The sequence below is a fragment of the Polyergus mexicanus genome, unplaced genomic scaffold, assembly GCF_030449975.1.
Source record: "Polyergus mexicanus isolate NDT 795.1 unplaced genomic scaffold, iyPolMexi1.0 SCAF_12, whole genome shotgun sequence".
Lineage (NCBI taxonomy): Eukaryota > Metazoa > Arthropoda > Insecta > Hymenoptera > Formicidae > Polyergus > Polyergus mexicanus.
The window spans coordinates 5,926,967-5,946,488 of record NW_027223332.1 but is presented as its reverse complement, the minus strand read 5'-3'; the positions used below and the strand labels follow the sequence as shown (position 1 = coordinate 5,946,488).

Here is a 19,522-nt window from a genome sequence, read left to right as displayed (position 1 = left end):
TCATTGTAAATATTTTATAATATAATATAATATATTATTAAAAAATATATATACGTACATATACGTGTTTTAAATATATTTTATAATATATATTTTTTATAGTTTTTTATAATTTTTTCTAATATACTATGTAAGAGAGAAAGAGAGAGGAGAGAGAGATTATATAATGTTTGTAAAGGACAGAGAATGTATATTAATGTTATGAATAAAGATGTGAAATAATTTGGCATTAAAATGAAATAACATTTATTGAATCGAGATAGTGACACCTAACAGTTTTCTATTTCCTACTACTTACAATCTTAAAGTTAATCACAGCAACAATATTATCTCATTATTCACAACACTTACATAGATTATACTGTCGTAATAATATATTATTCTCATTAATAAATTTGTTAATACTCATACACTGTAGTTGTTATTAGAGTAGTATTATTACAGATAATAAGAAAGTCGCGTAACCACTTCCGCGTAATGTTTGTTGCATAACGATTAAAGCATAATTTCGCTGGAATGCATTTTACATGCATAAAGTTACGGTAATGTTCATTTCGCAAATGTTCTATGGAAATTCATAAAGGTAACATAATAAATGAGAGTCAGTTTAATCCACTTCTCGCGAAATGCACAGCCTGTTGCAAGTGCAGCTCCTGTTTGTAGAGAATCCCTCATAGAAACGTGTATGATACGCGACCATTCGTGGAGATGCATACTGAGTTCATCTCAAAGTACTCTTTATTAATGGTGGTAAACGTCGATGATAGTGTTACAAATATTTCCAGAGTTTATTCTTTTAATTTAATAATTTCATTTCATTCCGGTAAAAAAAGATGTAAATCGTGAAATAGCACATATGCATACGACACATCCAAGTTTTGATAGATTTTATTTTTGCTTTTACTGAAAGAGAAATCCGATCAAAGCCTAGAACAAATATATGTAACTGGAAATATTAATACAAGAATGCCGAAATGTATAAAAAGAATGCCAAAATAATGTTACATTCTACTGCGAATCTTCATCGTTCTGTGGATTCTCTGAACACTAGACACTTTATATCTTTTCTTATCTCTTTCTTTCTCTATCTTATTTTTTGAAATTATATAAGGTGGCAATATTTGTACAAACAACAAAATTATAAAATATTTTATAAATTTAACAAAAAGATCGTATCAAATTGTACATGTAATTTAATATTGAAAATAATATTTCAAATATTTTTTTTTTACATTAAAAGAAATTTGTATGTAACAAGGAAGTGGCATCGGCAGATTTAAATAAAAATTGCTTCTCGAACTAAAAGTTTATCATCGCGAGATTTTAAAGCGGCGGCGCGTCTAGATACACCGAAGATTTTCCACTTTTAGATTTTACGGTGCTTTGTTTTTTTTCATTTTCTTCCAAAAATATAAATTTACTAATATACAGTACACACACCATTTCCTCGTTAAGTGTTCTTTGCGTACAAACGTTACATAAATTTACACGTGATCTCTACGTGAGCGTGTAAGCGACAACGAGAAATGAGCGACGTTTTCTTCTAGGTGGTGTAACTTTACATACTTCACATGTTACTGTTCAACACAATGTATATCGTCCATGTTAATCTATTGGTTGCTGTTTAATCGTAGAATTCGTCACCTACATTTATTACGATGCGCGTGAGCATTGTCGATGAAATGATTGTTAAGCGTTATCGAAAAAAAATTAAATGCTTGCAAATATTCACATTGCAAGAGAAATATTGAAAATGCTCTCCCCTGAAAAAAGCCTGCCGAGTTCTGGAACGATAAAATTCGAAAATATCGAGACATTCACTGTTGTCACGGCCGTTTTTTTCACACTTACGAATCAGTGACTAATTATTCAACGCGATCGTGCGGCGCGACTCAATTACTAAAAAACGTGGTACATCGCTGGTAACTGATGATCGAAATGCATCGATTAAATGTATCGCTCATACACACCTGTCGAAATACAATAAGACCGCGTAAGTGATTGGCATCTCTTCTTGCAATTTAAAATTATATCGTTATCTAGTTTATTATGCATGATGGAATTGTCAAATTTAATTAGATTATTAAAAAATTATTGCTGTAAAAATTCCATCACATAATATAATGATATGTCGCTTGTAACTATATAACAGCAAATAATACAATTGCCTTATACACAATATATAATTCGTAAGATTACTTTCTATATTATTCTTTTAAATAATATATACTATGTAAAATTGTGCGTGATATACTACGTAAAATTCTTGAAATTTTTGGGGTATTCTTGTTGGTTTATTTGATATGCGTCTCTATATGTATATTGAGATCCGTTCCAAAACTCGTTTTTGAACAAAAAATTCATACAACGTGTTCCGCAAAATGATAGGTGAATAAATGTAGGCTCAGATTATTTGATTTTATTAAAGTTCACGGTGTAAGTAACGGAGTCGTCACTTTGGTGAGGAAAAACATTGAATACACGGATAAGATGTTGCATAATCTATAAGATGGGTACGTTCGAACGTAACTGGAATTTGTATGTCTTACGTACGTGTATATACAGCGATAATTATTTCTAATTTACAGTACTGGTCTAAAGAGAGTAACAAATGCTATCTTACAGTCATCTTTATACAGCATAATCGAAAGAATGTGCTTCGATCGTGTGTGCGGCGACCTTTAACGAGTTTGATGCCGATGAAATTTCTCGTTACTGCGAGCACCAATATTCGCGATTCGCTTGGATAGACGAATCCGCCTCTCCTCGGTCCGTTAGTTCAGCGATACATTTACATTAATAACAATAAATACCGACGTGAACGTCCATGCTACTTGCCTCCTTCGGGCATTACTTTGACACTTATGAAATCTCTCTATAGTTACGTCGGTTTATTTTTTATGACTTCATACGTCACTGTGCTTTCATTATGGTAATAACGATGATATAAGCTATGGATTGGATTGTCTTAATCTAGAATTCTGTATCTTGGATCGGGATAAACATTTTTATGGAGAGACATGTATTATAAATGAGGAGTTTAAATCGAATATTTCAATCTGTTGTAGTTGCTCATAAATCTGTCAAATAGTTTACGCGAGATTTAGAAAAATGCTATTCGTGATTCTACGTCAAGGAAATCTGAAACTTTAATATTGCTATTCTCGACATATTCTGCACACTGATCTCGAGAGATGAGAGAGAGAGAGAGAGAGGGTTTCACTATATTTATAATATAATTCAAAACGCGCACATGGCGACACTTATGTATTCGCGTATCCAGTTGCATTTGCGAAACGAAACGAATCTCAACGTGAAGAACCATCCACATTAATAAAAATAATAATAATAATAATAATAATACTAATAATAATAATACCTTTTAAGTGCAATAAATAAATTGCAAAATTTAAAAAGAATTCTTTTTTTAAATATAAATAAAATATACGAAACATATTATAAAAATAAATATATATAGACAAATGCTATTGTATTTCCCTAGATATATCTTTCTGGCATTTTCCGCTGGTCGTCGATCGATATATACCGTTCACAAATGGACGTAGATAGGGGCCACAGCATCCTCTCGAGAGTGGTGTCTTCCGACGCCATATCTGCCGGCAGACACGATGGCCGGCCTCGCCGAAAAAAGCTACCCTCCAGGCAGCTATCAACCCTCGCAATCGTTCCCTCCCGCAACGAAATCAGCCTCATCGGGAAACAACCACCCTAAACTCTCGCGAGAATATATTTCGGCGGGAGCCCGCCTACGTGTCTGCGGCTCCCTTTCAATTTCCACGCGGTTCGCGGCCGCCCTTACACGAAGGAAAATATTTGCCGGAAACCGATACAACATGCGGCAAACAATATGCGCTCGGTGGTATCCAATAAATCCGGTAATAAAGTTCGCCGATGCCGAAAAACGAGAACGGCTGTAAATTTAATGAACGCTCTTGACATCGATCGAGCTTCCGGAAACGAAAAAGAGAATTTGGCCCGGTTAAAATAAAAAAAATATATTTTCTCATTATCATGAGATACTTGTTAAAGAGATTCTTCCGTTATTGGTTATTCTTCACGCGAGAAAGTCCTTGACGTAATGAAGATGGTAACATAATGTAAATTACACATACTATCGTGAATAGGTAAGTACCCTGCGTGACCCGGGTCATGCGTATATATCTACGAAATCTAGATCAGACACGAAGTGGAAGATGGGTAAAGTCGATTGATTCCAGCTCGAATTATAAAACTTATTGCGCTTCCTAAAATTTCGCTCTGTAATCGAATCGCTAGTAAAAAATCTTTTCGTTCGATTTCAAAGAGAAGTTAATTGCAATGAGCTGCTGCTTCTTTCATGCAAAAATCTCGCGACGCGACGGTATATTCCATTACGATCGTCAATGCGGGCGTTGGCAAACATACAAATTATTCAAGAGGGAAGGAATCTATTCTATCTTCTAATCTAATGGAATAGTTTCATAGATAGGTATTGCCTTTCAGAAAATTGACGGTCGTAAACATCCGAAGATGCGAGTTATTAATCTGGTTTGCGAGGAGATTACGCGATTAATAATATCATTTTTACGATCAATTAAATATCGTCCGATCACAATCGGAACATGCTAAAGTAGTTGCCACATTATTTATTAAACATGCACTTGGTAATGTTCCTGATAAAACTATTTTGTGCCAGATTATTCAAAAGTATTTATTAATAAATAAATTACCGCGAGAAATAAACAAATAAAATTTTTTACTTATAAGAAAACGGAGAGAAATGTCAGTTGTGTCATCATTCGGGATTAAGTTTATTCCACGCACAACTCATACTAACTACGCGTCTTCGATGCGATTGGTGTCACGCTGTCAAGCGCGAACTGTCAAGCGAGCCTTCTTTCTCTTCGTAGCGTCTCTCTCTCCATTAGTCTAATTATGGGATCGCGACGGCGATCATCGCCGTCGGCAACCAAGCGCAAGAAGGACACCTTGTTAAGGATCACTGCGCGACCGGGCACGTCACGAGAAATCAGTCGTTTCACTCACTGGTGTCGGAATTGTGTGCGGGAGTGGTCGCCGGTGTGCTGGGGGCCTGATGCTGCGTCGACTGCGTCGGTATCCCGAGGGAAGCGAGGAGCGGTCGGGACACCGCGCCCGGGGTGACGCTCGGCGGTGGCGGCGGCGGGCTCTCCTGGCCTACGAGCAAACTCGCGGGCGGGAACCCGAAGAGCTGGGATCACTGGAGCCTTGGCCAATAGTTGCCCGTCAAGTCCGGAGTCTGCGAAGGTATCTGCACCGGCACCGAGACACCCGCCGATATCACTCCTGAAACAATTCCAAACCGTCGGAGGATTGAGCGCGCGTTGCGACAGAACGAGAACTGTCGAGGCTTTGAGGTGAAACATATCGGGAACAGATGACAAGATAAAACCGTAGCACGCATCGTGCAAGAGGCAAAAATTTAATATTGTTATGATACTATATATTATCATTAGTATCAAAATTAATCCATTAGTCTAGTATGTAGTATAATCGCCTCTGTTACTTTAATATTACAAAACACTCATCTTGTCTGCATATTTTACCATCTAATGATTTAATTCATTTCTTCCTTGTAAACTACCATATTTCTAGTTCATCATTCTGATCATCGTTCTGATTAAGAAAATTTATATAATTTCAGCGACTCGCGACGGACGCGAGTAGAACGCGTCGTTAATCACGGGAAACGCGGAGTGAGACTAATTTGCTAAAAACGACTGGGTACGTATTTACCGAAGACGCGAAACGCAAGTATTGCCCGTAGCGACGGATGCATAAATAGGATTCGGATATGATAGCGCACAGTAGCTTCGTACACTTCTGCAATTTGAATTAAACACCTTAACGAGCTGCATCTAATCCGATATAAACTTCCGCGAAAACATTTACACTCTATGCAACCTCGTGTCGTAACTTCATTCCTCGCGTAGGCTATAATTATGGCATAAATGCAAAACAGGCAATTTGGCGAGCCTTACGAGGATGCATGCATTGCATGCCATGATTACACGTTAATCGCGTATAACCTACCTTATTTAATATTAACATGTCGTGAATATCGATACGCGAACTGATAACGATGCACTCTATAGTAAGAAAGATGTCTTGTTATTTATAATATTTATATACGCTTCTGAAATTTAATTCCCAACACCAGATATATAACATGGAACCACACGTTTAATTCGGAACGTCTCGAAATAACTTCTGCTTGATCGCGCGACTGAATTCTCAGATATCTTGCAGACATTCTATTGCATTTTAGTAATCTCCAGAATTTCATTTTCAGCTTCATATCCGACGAATGCTGTCGCTTTGATGGTGGAAAGGATTAATCGAATATCCGTGATCTCTCGTTCTCTCGTCCGTGTCCGCCAGCTGCGAGACAACTCGCGCGATTACGCTCGTTTCCGCGGTCGGACCCCGTTAATTCCGGGAGACGGCTACTTAGCTATGAAAACGACGCCGTTAGAGTCATCGGGACACCGCGCGGCGCTAACGAGCGCGGTGAAAGTTCTTACGGCGCTCGTGCACGTAAAGCGATTATGATGGATAACCCACGGCTCGTTCCGCACGTAAGGAGCGGGAACGTGCGGCGGTTGAGAGGAATAGTGAGAAAACGACGGAAGCGGGGAGGGGAGGGGGGGCGAAAGAGCGGAAAAGAAGAAAGGCGGCGAGAGAAGAGCGCGGAACGGCGAGAGGGATAGCGGGGGTGGGACTGTGGGACACACTGCGCGCGTGTTTCGCAGTATTCCACCATTCCGGCTTGCGCTCCGCTCCGTTCCTGTAGATACGCCGCGCAACCCGTATTTCCTCCCCTTTAGGTTCGCACGTTATTGAGCGCTCGCCCAGCCGAGGCGAGACCCAACCCATCCACATCCTCTGTTCACCCCCTGTATATCCTCAGGAGGGAGAGGAAGCAAGAGAGAGAGAGAGAGAGAGAGAACGGAGAAAGAGACGAAAGGGGGCCCGGAGGGTGACGAGAGGGACGGATAGACACGAAAGAGTGAGCGCACCCCTCGAGGGTGAAAGGGTGTAGGAGACGAAAGGGATGAGAGAAAGAGAGAGAACGAGGCGGGGCAGGTTGCGAGAGGAGGCGCGACCCTCCGCGGCTTTTGCTAAACGAGAGAAGCGAGGGGATGAAATATGGAGATAGACGAAGAAAAGAGATAATAGGGAAAAAGTGGAAGAGAGTCGGGAGAGAAAAGAAAGAGCCGAGCGGAGGAGCCAAGCGTACGTAAAAAGGTGGGATGGTAGGAGAGTTGAGAAAATGGAAAATTCACCAGCTACATCGGCCGGGTTGGAAAACCGCCGAACATCCCATTCTTCGATTCAGCCCAGCGGCGCCATGCGAGATTTGTTTTCAAATCCTTTTACAATTCCGTGGGCGAGCGTGGAGCCGCGACCGCGCCGTTGCCCACTCGCTCTTTCATCCTTCTCTTCTACCTCTTTCTCTCTCTCTCTTTCTGTTAGCAAGACTATGTAGATTGCGTGCGAAGAGGTGCTCCCAGGTAATTCCCGACGCTTTATTTCGCGCTTTGAGCCGACTAGAACATGGGAAAGAAACAGCGCCTGTGCCAAGCGAAAATTGGAAACGAAAACCTCTATTGGTTTTCGGCGCGGATTCGTTCGTTTTGTTATCGCTCTCTCGTCTTTGTATGTATCGTGTTCTCTCGCGAACGTCCAACATGGAAAATTTTCAAATAATCTAATATAAATATAACCGAAAGATATATAATTTAAGCAATTGGAAAGTTAAAAAAAGAAAAGCAGCAAATATTCAGTCAGTTCATATATAAATAAGTTCTAGTACTTTTACTAAATTACAATGTAAGATTTTAAGCAAATTAAAAGAACTGTGACAAAATGAATAAAAGATAGTCAAACGAATTTAAGTCCTTCGAATAGAAGAAAATTTCGTTAAGAAGAAAATATATTTTTCCAAGATTCAATTGAGAATATCGCCTTATTGTTAGATAAAAATATTCTTTAATCATGATTTTGTTTGCCATCGATATATCGATGTTTTGGGACATCCTATACATCTGCTAAGTTGGATAAACATTAATCGCTCCTTGTCGCAAACAATATTATATTTTATATTTATATTATTCTATAAGTAACCTTGAAAGTAAGGGGAACAGAAGTAATTAGTCGAGAACTCACCGGTCGCGGTCGAGGTCGTCGGTTGATAAGGTGCACCACCTGGTCCGGTAGGTTGTCCCCCCGGCGTTGCGGGGGTGCCGCCGTGAGACGTCGGGATACCACGATGGGGTTGCGAGTGCGCGGCCGCGGCCGCGCTATGCGCGTGAGAATAGGACTGCGTAAGCGAGTGAAGAGGCTCGTGAAATACGTACGCCGGATAGCCTTCGGCGCGTTGCTGAAGACAGCTTCCACCCATTGATCCGCCCAAGCTGCTTGACATAGAGCTACGGGTAAAAAAAGAAAAACAACACTTATCGACATATCGGCATACAGTAATGATGAGTTACTACAATTTAGAGTTAACATTTTCAGAGAAAGGAACTTTTTTTTGCGAAAAAAATTTAACGGAATTTCAATTTGCACAAGACAATAAATATCATAAAAATTATTGACCGAGTCATCGAAAGTGTCCGATATTTATTCTTGCGTAGAATTTTTGTATTTGTGAAACAATTTTATCGAAATTCTCCTACCTATACGTGTCGGGCATAGTGGCGATTGGTTGCGGTATCGACGAGTACATGGCGTTGAATCCGGCGTTTAAGGGCAATCGTGGTGTTGCGGGGGTGGCCGCGGGAGGCGCGGCGCCGCTGCTACCTCCGCCGCTACCGCCAGCCACCACCTGATCGACGGCCGCTCTTCTCTGGTTCCGCAATTTCTCCTCTCGACGCCACTTTGCCCTGCGATTACTGAACCACACCTGCAACCGACACAATGACGTTGCCTTTGTCATGATAAGTGTGCAGCCGCACACTCGGCGCCGCCGACACGTTATTTCGCATCATCCGCACTCGTTCGCGCTCATTCACGCTTCACGATTCTCTTCTGCTTCCTCTCCGGAGAGAACACCCTCGCATCCTCCCTCAACCATCCTGCCGTCTCTCGCTCTCTCCTTCTCTCTCTCTCTCTCTCTCTCTTATTTGTTTTTTTTTGTCTATGAGCCTCTCATGGACTTTTCGAGGTAGCGCGAAATCTAGATAGGAAATTGATTTACGTTTAGTCCCTTTCCGTTCATCATCGTTCTCATTCTTTCTACATGTTTTTTATCTATCATCCCTTCGCGCACTTATACGTGTCTTTTTTCATGCGTTTGATTGTATTACAAACCGCATCAAATTCGGTATTCGAGAAAAAATAATACTAGATAACACACAGTGGTAATCGCGTGAGTCCCGTACTAATTGTATCGATTAGAAAAAAGTCTCTCCATTATTTCTATCTTCAATGTTATTAGATCTTTAAAACGTCGATTAACTTTAACTTTTATATCCCATCGACTTCTCTTATCTCTTTGTAGAATTATAATTAAAAGAAAGTAAAGAGCACGCGCGTCAGAAAATTATATAAATGCGTTTGTGTTAAAATAATAAAAATAGTAAAGAATTAATGATGCCATCAATAATTGTCCCTTTATTATATGTGATATCTTAAATGATACGACGCAAGCTTATAAAATAAATCAAGACTTAAGTTCCTTGCAACGCCTGCACGGATTTTCTGATTTTTTTGTGATTCTCTTCAGCGATAAGAGGATTTGTCCCCTTCGATATATAGGTTTTCCCTCGTCGGCGCTTAGAACAATCCATGAACCGTGCATTTGACTTTTTCGTAAGATTTTTTTTTTTTTACATATACACTGCAGCAGTTGGTTATTCGATCGCATCAATTTTACGGGCGGACAGTTAATTCGCTATGCTTTTGAATCGTTTTTACGTGCAACAAACTTATTTTGATATCATTATCTATGATTTAGACTTTACTTTTTTATCACAAACTTTATTGTCGCAATTCTTTTATACAATAATTATTGCATTAAATTGGCGAATATCGTATAACTTTCATGCAATCAAACGAATTGATCATCAATCGAAGAAGAGAGAGAGAAAAACCCGCGATTCTAATAAATTATATTTAATACAACCGAGGCAAGTTTTCGAAAGAGAAATTTACATGTTTTTGCATGCTACTGTGCACGGTTAAAAATAGAGGACAAAGCAATAACGGCAATTTCCATTCTTGTCGATTTTGGTGTAACGAATTACCGCGTGTGCGATACGGAAAAAAGGGGGATGTTTTTCACAACGGAAAGAAATACCATCAACGTAGAAATACAAGCCTTTCGCAATCTCACGTATAACACCGAGCATGACGAGGGTCCTGGATTGAATCAAAAAATAAATTTCATCCTCCTGTCCTCCCGTTGGCGCAGCAAATCGTGTTCGACCATCCCACCGTCAAATATCTGCTATTCGCCCGCAGCGGGTTCCTTCCGTCCAATACCATCGTCCCTCGTAAACTCATCCTCCCTCATTCCGAAAACTCGTCCGAATCGATCCGTGCGAAAGTCTGTGATCCGAACATGCTCGGTGTTACTCAAAGAGCACGATCTCTCCTCCGAGCATCGTCAATGGCCGAAATGTAGCGGAGACCGGTTCTCGACGCCGGTTTCCGACTTTGGAACCCTTCGACCTTGAGCATATTCACGATGCGCCAACTGGTAGCGCAAGAAATTCGTTTCTTTGCACGTCTCGCCCGTGCTTTAGGAAATTAATGGAGCATACGACGTCACGTCACGTGGGTTCCGCGAAATATCTCATTTCGATCTAAGAAAAGGATATAAACGAGTTGAAAACAAACATTTCCTTTTCCCCTCCGAAAGAAAGTACTCGCGGCGATTCTAACGGCAGATTCCGCAACACCTAATGTCCTAATGACTTTATGCTTTATTTTTTGCGCTTGTTTTTACTTAGCGCCCGCGAAAGCATACATCGAAGAAAAATCCCGCTTAATCCTCATGTAGCGTATCGGCCATCGCGCTCGCACGAGTCGACTTAGGGAACGCCGAGGACGATAATCGGCCGGCGACGGACGTGCCAGCGGCACGACGTGGCCATGGTCGGGGTATATAGATGGAAAACCGAGGGCCAATCGGAGGGCGACCTCCCTCGGGACCCGACGTTGCCATGGTTGCGTCCGAGAACCCTCTTAGGCCTTCCGCGCGATCCCTCGCGGCTCGGGCGGGTTGCGTTTACATGCCGCGCCATGCCGCACCAAGCCGCGACGCGCGTTACGTTTTGTGTTCCATCGGAGTGCCGGCATTTCACTCTTCGTCTTTCACATGCCATTCGAGGATCGTCCGCAACGATCGGTCTAACTCGGCGATCCTCGCGATTCTCCTCTTTTTACCCTCTTTGCTCGACTATCTTTTTCTATTCTCCCTCTTTCGGTTCCCCTCGGTTTCACTCGGTCTTCCTTCATTCTCTCTATTCCTCTCTCTCTCTCTCTCTCTCTCTCTTTCCTCTCCCTCTTTTCCTCGTCGAACTTCTCCTTTTCCCTCTCGCGCCGGAACTCCCGGTTTCCTGCACTTAGCAAGATCAATACCAGCCAACGAGGCTTGAAAACATGCGTCAACATGGTCTTGCACTGTTTGTACGTCCACATAACGCTCAGCGCGCCCGGTTACTACCACCGCACCAAACCCCATCGGCCACTTCGCCGACCCTCCCGTCTCTTCATCGCGACGGTCCAGGTGAGAGAGGCGGGTGAGAGGAGGGTGAGCGCGGTCAAACAATATTCGATAAGGCTACGTATATATTAACAGCTCAAAATGTTGATATTATAATTGTAATTAATGCAACATGGTATTTTGCATCTCCCTTGTGATTAAAAAGTAAAAGGGATATTATTAAAATGGAAATTGTTAAATAGCAGAAAGTGTCAACAAATATTGTGCAAATATTTGCATACATAATATTCAATTAATGGCATTGAAAATAACGATATTTCGATGTTTCTAATAATTGTTTAGAATAGGTTATTATATATAACAGACGAGAATGTACAATAATTTTAACTAGCAGAATTGCGATGCAGCTGTCAAATTATTTATATTAACAACGTAACAGATTAAAATAGAACTGATAATGTAACCGATTGACTCGAACGATTAAAAGTCGACAAGCATTTAAAAAATATAAAAAAACATTGTGAAGACATAAGTAAAGGCGTCTTAAGATTTCAAATATCCGAATGTTTTTTTTTTTTTTTTTCAGAAATATCTTGAATTCTTGGACTGTTTAGTTCTGTATTTATATCACAGGAAATTGAAACGTGTCAATCGCGTAGTTTTTGTTTGTCATATCATATGAATGTGAATGTCGCCTCGTGATGAAAGAAGAAAAGCGATGAAAAATTTGCGGAAAAGATACAAACAAGGAATCATTGCAGTCTTCACCGCTTCCTTTAAATACGAACTAAAGTTTCACGAGTTTTCCTGATTTTATAATTTAAATGAATGTGATTCTCTCCGATCTATCGAGACTTTATCTCTCTCGTTCTTCGTGATTCTTGACTTTTCCAATGCAATCAAAGATTCTTCGAATTTGTCGTTGACTTTCCAACTTCTTCAGAACGTTGACCGACATTTAACTATCTTCTCACGATGTTGCATTCAATAGAGCATTTAGGTTCGTGTTTCCATATTTTTGTCGTTTATCAAATTATAATTCATCGAAAAATATATTTTTAGGATCGGATATAGAGAATAGAAATATAGAACGTAACACAATGAGATACTTATTATTATTAATTAATTAATGCACCGTTTAAGAAACATATATACCATTCTAGCATCTTTCTGAACTAAATTTTAATAAATAGATAAAATCGTGTGATTGTCTATCGCACTAATCGATGGGAAAAGTAATGAGTGCATGTGAATTGCCTATAAGAATTTATAAATGATGGCGAAGTAGCGAGCGAAAGAGGTGACGAAATCCCATTGGGAGTCTCACGAGCAGCTCCAAGCTTACCGTCGGAGGTATTTAACGTTCTTCACGTACAACCACGTGGTCACACGTTAAAAGCGTTTAATGAAAGGGCGTCGCCGCACTTACGCCAGTCGACCCTCCTGGGAGGAACGGACGGAATAAGAAGAGAGAAAGACGCAGCCGCGGGGAAAACGAGACAGAGAGGAGAGAGAGAAGATGTAGGGGTTGCAGAGAGAGGGATAGTTGGGTGGAGCGAGTGTCGGTGGAGGAAGCGCATACACGCCGCATTCGCACATTCACACTCACCTGGATACGTGCCTCAGGTAATCCGATCTTCTCGGCGAGACGCTCCCGTGCAAACACGTCCGGGTAATGTGTCCGCTCGAATTCTGAAATGAAACCAGTTTGCAACAAGTGCTCGTTATTTAGCCGCATCGTCGGCAGTAATTATACACGGAGCTTGCCGGCCATCGCGCATTTTCTCTCAACCGACGAATACCAGAGACCGTACTGAGAAGACTAAAATCTTGACGTTGAGACATCGACTTTGTGTTGCGAACGAATATATAACAAAGTTATAGTTTGAAGCTTCAGTATGGAGACTGCGGACTAAGAAATTGACTTACAAGTATTACGTTTAATTAAATTAAAAAAAAAAAAAAACAACGATCAAATGAAACAAAGAATTCGCAAAGAGACACATGATTTATGGGAAACCGTATACAATGACACGAACAGATTGTCAAGATTGATAACTTTCTGATTGGATTTTGTACTAACCTTTCTCGAGGCTGTCTATCTGCTCGTTAGAGAAGGAAGTTCGGTTACGCTGCAATTTCCTTTTCAGCCTCAGCCGCACCTGCGAGTCCTCATCTCCGGAGGAATTGTGCTCCGAATTACCGTCCGAAGTTGTCTCCTGCTGATGCGACAATAAAGAACCGGTATCTGGAACAAGAATTAATTGTTTCTATTTTAATCTATTGTTTCATTAGTCTTAAATATCTTTCTCTCATTTGCGATTATAATTAAATTAATATTGATCCGTTTCACAGACATATTATTACATATAATTATTAATCGCATTCACACAGATGATCAAAAAATCTTGGACATTTTTCTCCCATTATAAGAAACATTGCGATCTAATTAAGAGGTTCCACTATTTAGTCGATCATCGGCCGATCTTGTAACACGATCCGGCGTTCTTGAGATTCCTAGATACCGTCGCGCGTCCATGCGTATGCGACCGGTCTTCGAGGTCGCGTCTCGTGTTGGTGCGTCGGTTCGTGCGCGCGCGAACGTAGCCCCTCGTCAAGCCCTGTGGGCCGCGATTACTTTCCGCCTCTGCGCATCGCACCCTCGTCTCTTTCCATTCCTCTCGATACCTTCCCGGGCGTCTCTCCGTACCTCTACTCTGTCCGTATTCGTCCCTCCATATCGCGCGATGGAGAGATGTACATATATACGTACGCCCTTACGCTCGCGTATATAGGTATGTGTATATATGTATATATATATATATATATATATATATATATATATATATATATATACTGTTCGTTCGTCAGCTGCTCGCTTTCTCGTTCGCTCATCTCAACCCCCGCGCAACCCCCAATTGGACTCGACCCGACGAAACCCCCTCAACTAGAAATACCGGCACCCCAAATACGCCTCTATCTGTCTTTCTCTTTCTCTTCCCCTTTCCCCTCTCCCTTTCATTCTGCCTGCCTTATCACCCTAACCGTCTGCCCCCGTTCGCCTTCTTTCCGTGGAACCCACCCACCTCCTCGCGAATATCCCTGCGAGTAACGACCAGACCGGGAACGATCCTCGGCGGTCCGCTGCAGACGGATCGTTGGCTTTAATTTTCTAGGTGACGACGCACGCCCGGCGAAGAAAGAGAGGAGATTATCCGATGCTCTCTACGATCCGGTCGCTTAACGCGCCCGTTCCGGCCAAAGTGGCAGCGATCGACTGTTCGATGCATTCCTGTGCATTCGAGTGTGCCCTCAACGGCATTTAACGAATGTATAACGTGAAGTATAAACCATTATTTACAAGTATTGTGTTCGAGGCGTTTTATTAATATAAATTTAATATAAATTTAAAGATTATGTATTTTTGTCACATTTGTCTTTATTTATTTGCGTTGGTTCTAATATTATAATTAATGTATTAATAAATCTAAACGTGTCATCTCTGATTAATCCACAAAGATAAAGTTTGATACTATTCTAATTTAAATTTATTTATTGATATTTGAAGAAAATCTCATATCTTGAAATGATTTTAGAAACACTTTCGAGTGCGCGGAAAATACGTTCGCAATGAAAGTACTTTTCTATCTGTCACTTTACCGCAATTCACGTAATCTACCTATTGAGAGGGACCGGTATCTGGATTTGTCATTCGCGGACTGATTCTGGCTATAAGAACCGAGCCGCAGGCCTGATCCTATTAGACTTATATAGCGTTGTATGGCGGATCCCTTTTCCCTACTCGACCGCGTATGTACACGTACATTGTACGAGGTGTCAAGGACTTAGAGTCGCCCAAGCTTCGAATAAGATAATGCACGAGAAAAGATATAATATAGTAATTCGAGGATATCTCTAAAGTTGAGATCGTATATATTTTAAAAGCAAATATTTTCAAAAGTTTGCCTAAATAAATTAATGAATGCTGGGTAATTGCTAAGATGATAGCTACAACACCCAGTTAACAACCAATCTTAGTATTTCTACATTTTATTACGATAGATGCAAAGTAAGTGAGAACTTACCGCTTCGCTTCAGCAAAGAATCATCGCGCCCGTGAAGTTGACTACCGGGCAAGAGAGTCTGGCCGGATCCAGGAGTTGCCGCCGTTGGAATTCCCGTGGCCAAGGGATGATGGGAAGGTGTCGCCGAATACCACGCTGGCGGCCAACCTGCTGCCTGCCCGTTAAACATTCTCAGCTTATCATAGACGCTTTCTGCGCCCTGATGCGCTTGCACCGCGGCCGCCTGTTGCTCCTTCTGCGAGGCCAGGTTCCTGAGTACCCTGTTAATGGACGACACCTGCGAAGAAAAAGAAATTTTCGGTAAAAATCAATTATCCGTATTTATTAATTTAATTCTATATCAGAGCCAGAGAGAAACTGCAAAATATCTCATACTTTTCACTGAATTACTTATACTGAAATTTTTTTTATAAAGATTATAAATGAATTAAGAAATATCATATAATTGTTTCTAATTCTCTTAAAATAAAAAATGTAGTAAAAGCAAATTATTATTGCAAAGTAATATTTATTTTAAATTTTACATAAATTTAAAAAAAAAATGTAATTTTAATATGTATATGTGATATAATTTTTTTTTAATATTAGGTGCACAAATACCCCTCTCTAAATTATTTTTATGTAATTAACGATACGGATAAAATTGAAATCATAAATACTTTTTAATTTTTAATTATTTATAATTCTAACACTGATGTATAATTGTGGAACCATGAAAAATTACCTTTTTTTCTAATTTTTTTACTTTTGACATTTTTAATTTAAGAAAAAAGAATATCTCTTAGAGAGAAAAAATTACGCTATTTTTTAACACTAATGACTGACAATGTATCCCTGTGCACAAGATACCTCCGTCATTCGCTTGCGACGGATCAAGAAAAAGAGAGATACAGAAGCGAAACGGACCGCGACGCGACTCTTTGTAAACTCTCGCGACCGCAGCCACTCGTCGACGCACGAGAATCATTTCCGTCGTCGTATCTGTGCACTGATTGTCCGCTCCCTTGCCGTCTCTCACGCGGGATCCTTCTTCCTCTTTTTCGTCCTTCCGCGGTCGGGGGATGCGAATGGGAGCGGGGATCGTATCCAGATGAAAGGACACCGCCATCCAATTATTATTACATAAAACGGTCTCTCCACGGCTCTTTGTCCCCTCCCAATCCAAGCACGGTTGTCGTCGTCATCGTCTTCATCTTGCGTCCGCGACCGAACCACTGGCTAACTCCAAAGTTATAACGAGCCCGCGCGTATAACATGGGGATCCAAGCATCGCACTCTCGACTTGCACATAATGGTCTTCGGCGCGCTCCATACGCACACCAAATCCGTTCTCTACACTGATCCTTCTGCACTGAGCTTGATGCACCAGATATACGTACACAGCCGTTAATGCAACGGACGTCGGATATCGAGCGGAGCTTCTTAATTATGAGGTCGACCGAGAATTTCGACAAGAGCGGCATGAGTGCGCGCAAAGCCGATCCTTCTCGCATAGTTTGACTTAAAACCGACGGAATAATGGCCGGGCGACGTCGAGAGAACGTCGTTAGAACAGTAGGCGACACGGCCGTCTATTGGAACCGGATTAAAGACGAAGTACCCTGACTTCGCAGATGGTTCGATTATGCCCGGTTATTGCGTACATTTTTGATTATTGCATTCGCTATCGTAAAGAGTCGGAGTTTCCGAACATGTTCTTAATTATTAACATAACGATCGCTACAACGTGACGAAATTGATTAAATGGTTCGGGAAGAGGCAGGATTTCATTTGAGAATTCAATTCCTCGAGTATACTCGAGTATTGCAAAATATTGATTCTCGATGATTTTATCGGTCGACATCTACCATGCCTGTAGCTCATCGAGCATACCTAATTCCAGCCGTCTCGGCTTGTCTCGATGCCGTGAGATAATAACAGGCGGATAGCGGAAGCGACGTTTCGAGATGAGTTAGCCCCGGCTAACCCAGACCAGGCTCTCCGTCATCAGACCGTCTATCCAGCCTGGATACCGAGAGAGAGAGAGAGAGAGAGAGATTCCGGCTGTACGCTCAGCACCGCTCCACTCTCGCCGCACAACAGCCGCAGCGTCGATGCAGGCCATTACACGCGCGACCGGACACGAATAATTGTGCAACACGCTTAACTGATCCCATTCACCCTGATTCTACCCGCTCCCGTTCGCTCTCGCCGCCGACTAACCCCCGCCGCACCCTCGGCATCACCCTCGGCGCGATGTGTACCAGCCACAACAGCCAACGCCACTGCCGACGCTACCAGCGATCCACTAGTACTCGAGAGAGGATCGAAACGATCGAAAAAAATTGCCGTCAGTCAAGTAACGTATTTTCTTCTTCTCATATCTTTAGTTAATGTTCGAGAAGAATTTTAGAATTATTCTATCCACTAATAATTTCGAAAATTTTGTATATTGATTTCAGATATATTTAGATATATTTTAGATATATTTTAGAAAACTTAAAAATTACAAAAATGTTATTAATAAAACAGCATCTGTGTCATTTTGCAAAGAGAGAATGTATGATAAAGATTAAATCCAGTGAAGCGATAGATATACTATAGAGTGATGTTCTTTCAAATGTAACGTCGCTACTGGCCGATGCATTACATGCTCGACGACAGGACGACACGTGCTAGACATTCTGATTGATCACCCTGCAACCTCCCACATATCCCCCGCCAACTTTCTTTATTCGTTGGTTCCTAGGAACACACCGGTAAGAGCGGGATTCCTCCACGAGCCGATGGATAACGACTTGTACGCGTGCCATCCCCCTCGGTATTCCTGACGGTACCCGATAGGGAGAGTATTACCGGGAGGGAGAGTGTTCTCGAAGAAGCCAGACGAGGACGATCGACCGCGCGAAATATTCTCGTAGGTCGATCGGCAGAAGGGATTCGGCAGGGTTTGGGCAGGATGTTTGGTAGACGGATAGACGTACGACCGGAGAGGATTCTTCGAGTTCGAAGAAGGGCGATCAGCGCTCGGTAGGGTGGACAATGCCGAAGTCCGCGTAATGGACCGATTACCCCACCCAGCCGATCGCATTGACGAGACTTTGATTAGGGTCGAGTGGCCGGATCCGACGGGTAAGTACACCCGACCGGCTGCGCGCCATGATAAGTCGATGGCGGATTATGCGTAAACTTATACCGTGTCCAATCAATGGTCCAATATGACGCCGACACAGCGGGAAATTTATTCGCACGCGTCGCGATAAGTACGATAAATCTACGCGAGTCGTGGCTTGCAATCTTAAAAAACTAGAATTTGCGCGATATGTCCGCTTAAACTTACCCTATATTTATTTCAATATACGATTCTACCACACCGAGATATTTATTCAAATCAAACATTTAATATAAAAAAAATTATTATATTAATTAACTATCATGTCTTGATTAGATTAAGCAAATTTCTCAACATTCGACATTTTTACTTACGCTGGGTATATTGTCGTTATTGCATACGCCCTCCTGTAAAAGTCGATCGCGAATTTCCCAGGCGAAGATCGAAGGACATTCGCGTTTGTAGTCGGCGATTTTGTTGACCACGGGTGTTGTCGCCACCCGTGGCTTACTACCACCGATCGCCCGTGGCTTGATCGAACCAGTCTCGTAATACCTGCGAAAGGGGAGATTGTTATTTTCGCTTGATGCATGTTACGGTTACGTCGTGGCAAGCCTTTTGAACATAGTGTGG

The 19,522-nt window shown here is 41.5% G+C and overlaps 1 protein-coding gene across 3 annotated transcripts in view; it reads right to left on the bottom strand.

Annotated features, from left to right (window-relative positions):
• Positions 1–241: 241 nt before the first annotated feature.
• Positions 242–19,522, bottom strand: part of Toy (twin of eyeless) — a 33,968-nt gene continuing 14,687 nt past the window's right edge. For 2 of the 3 annotated variants that reach the window (XM_070304873.1, XM_070304875.1), the window contains 7 exons: positions 19,264–19,444; positions 15,799–16,075; positions 13,797–13,961; positions 13,323–13,405; positions 8,721–8,947; positions 8,209–8,471; positions 242–5,325 (listed from right to left, as the gene is read on the bottom strand). In XM_070304873.1, coding sequence (XP_070160974.1) covers positions 5,237–5,325; positions 8,209–8,471; positions 8,721–8,947; positions 13,323–13,405; positions 13,797–13,961; positions 15,799–16,075; positions 19,264–19,444 — 1,285 coding nt within the window. In that variant the 3' untranslated portion in view covers positions 242–5,236. The remainder of the gene's footprint in view (positions 5,326–8,208; positions 8,472–8,720; positions 8,948–13,322; positions 13,406–13,796; positions 13,962–15,798; positions 16,076–19,263; positions 19,445–19,522) is intronic. The other variant, XM_070304874.1, reaches the window with a different exon arrangement.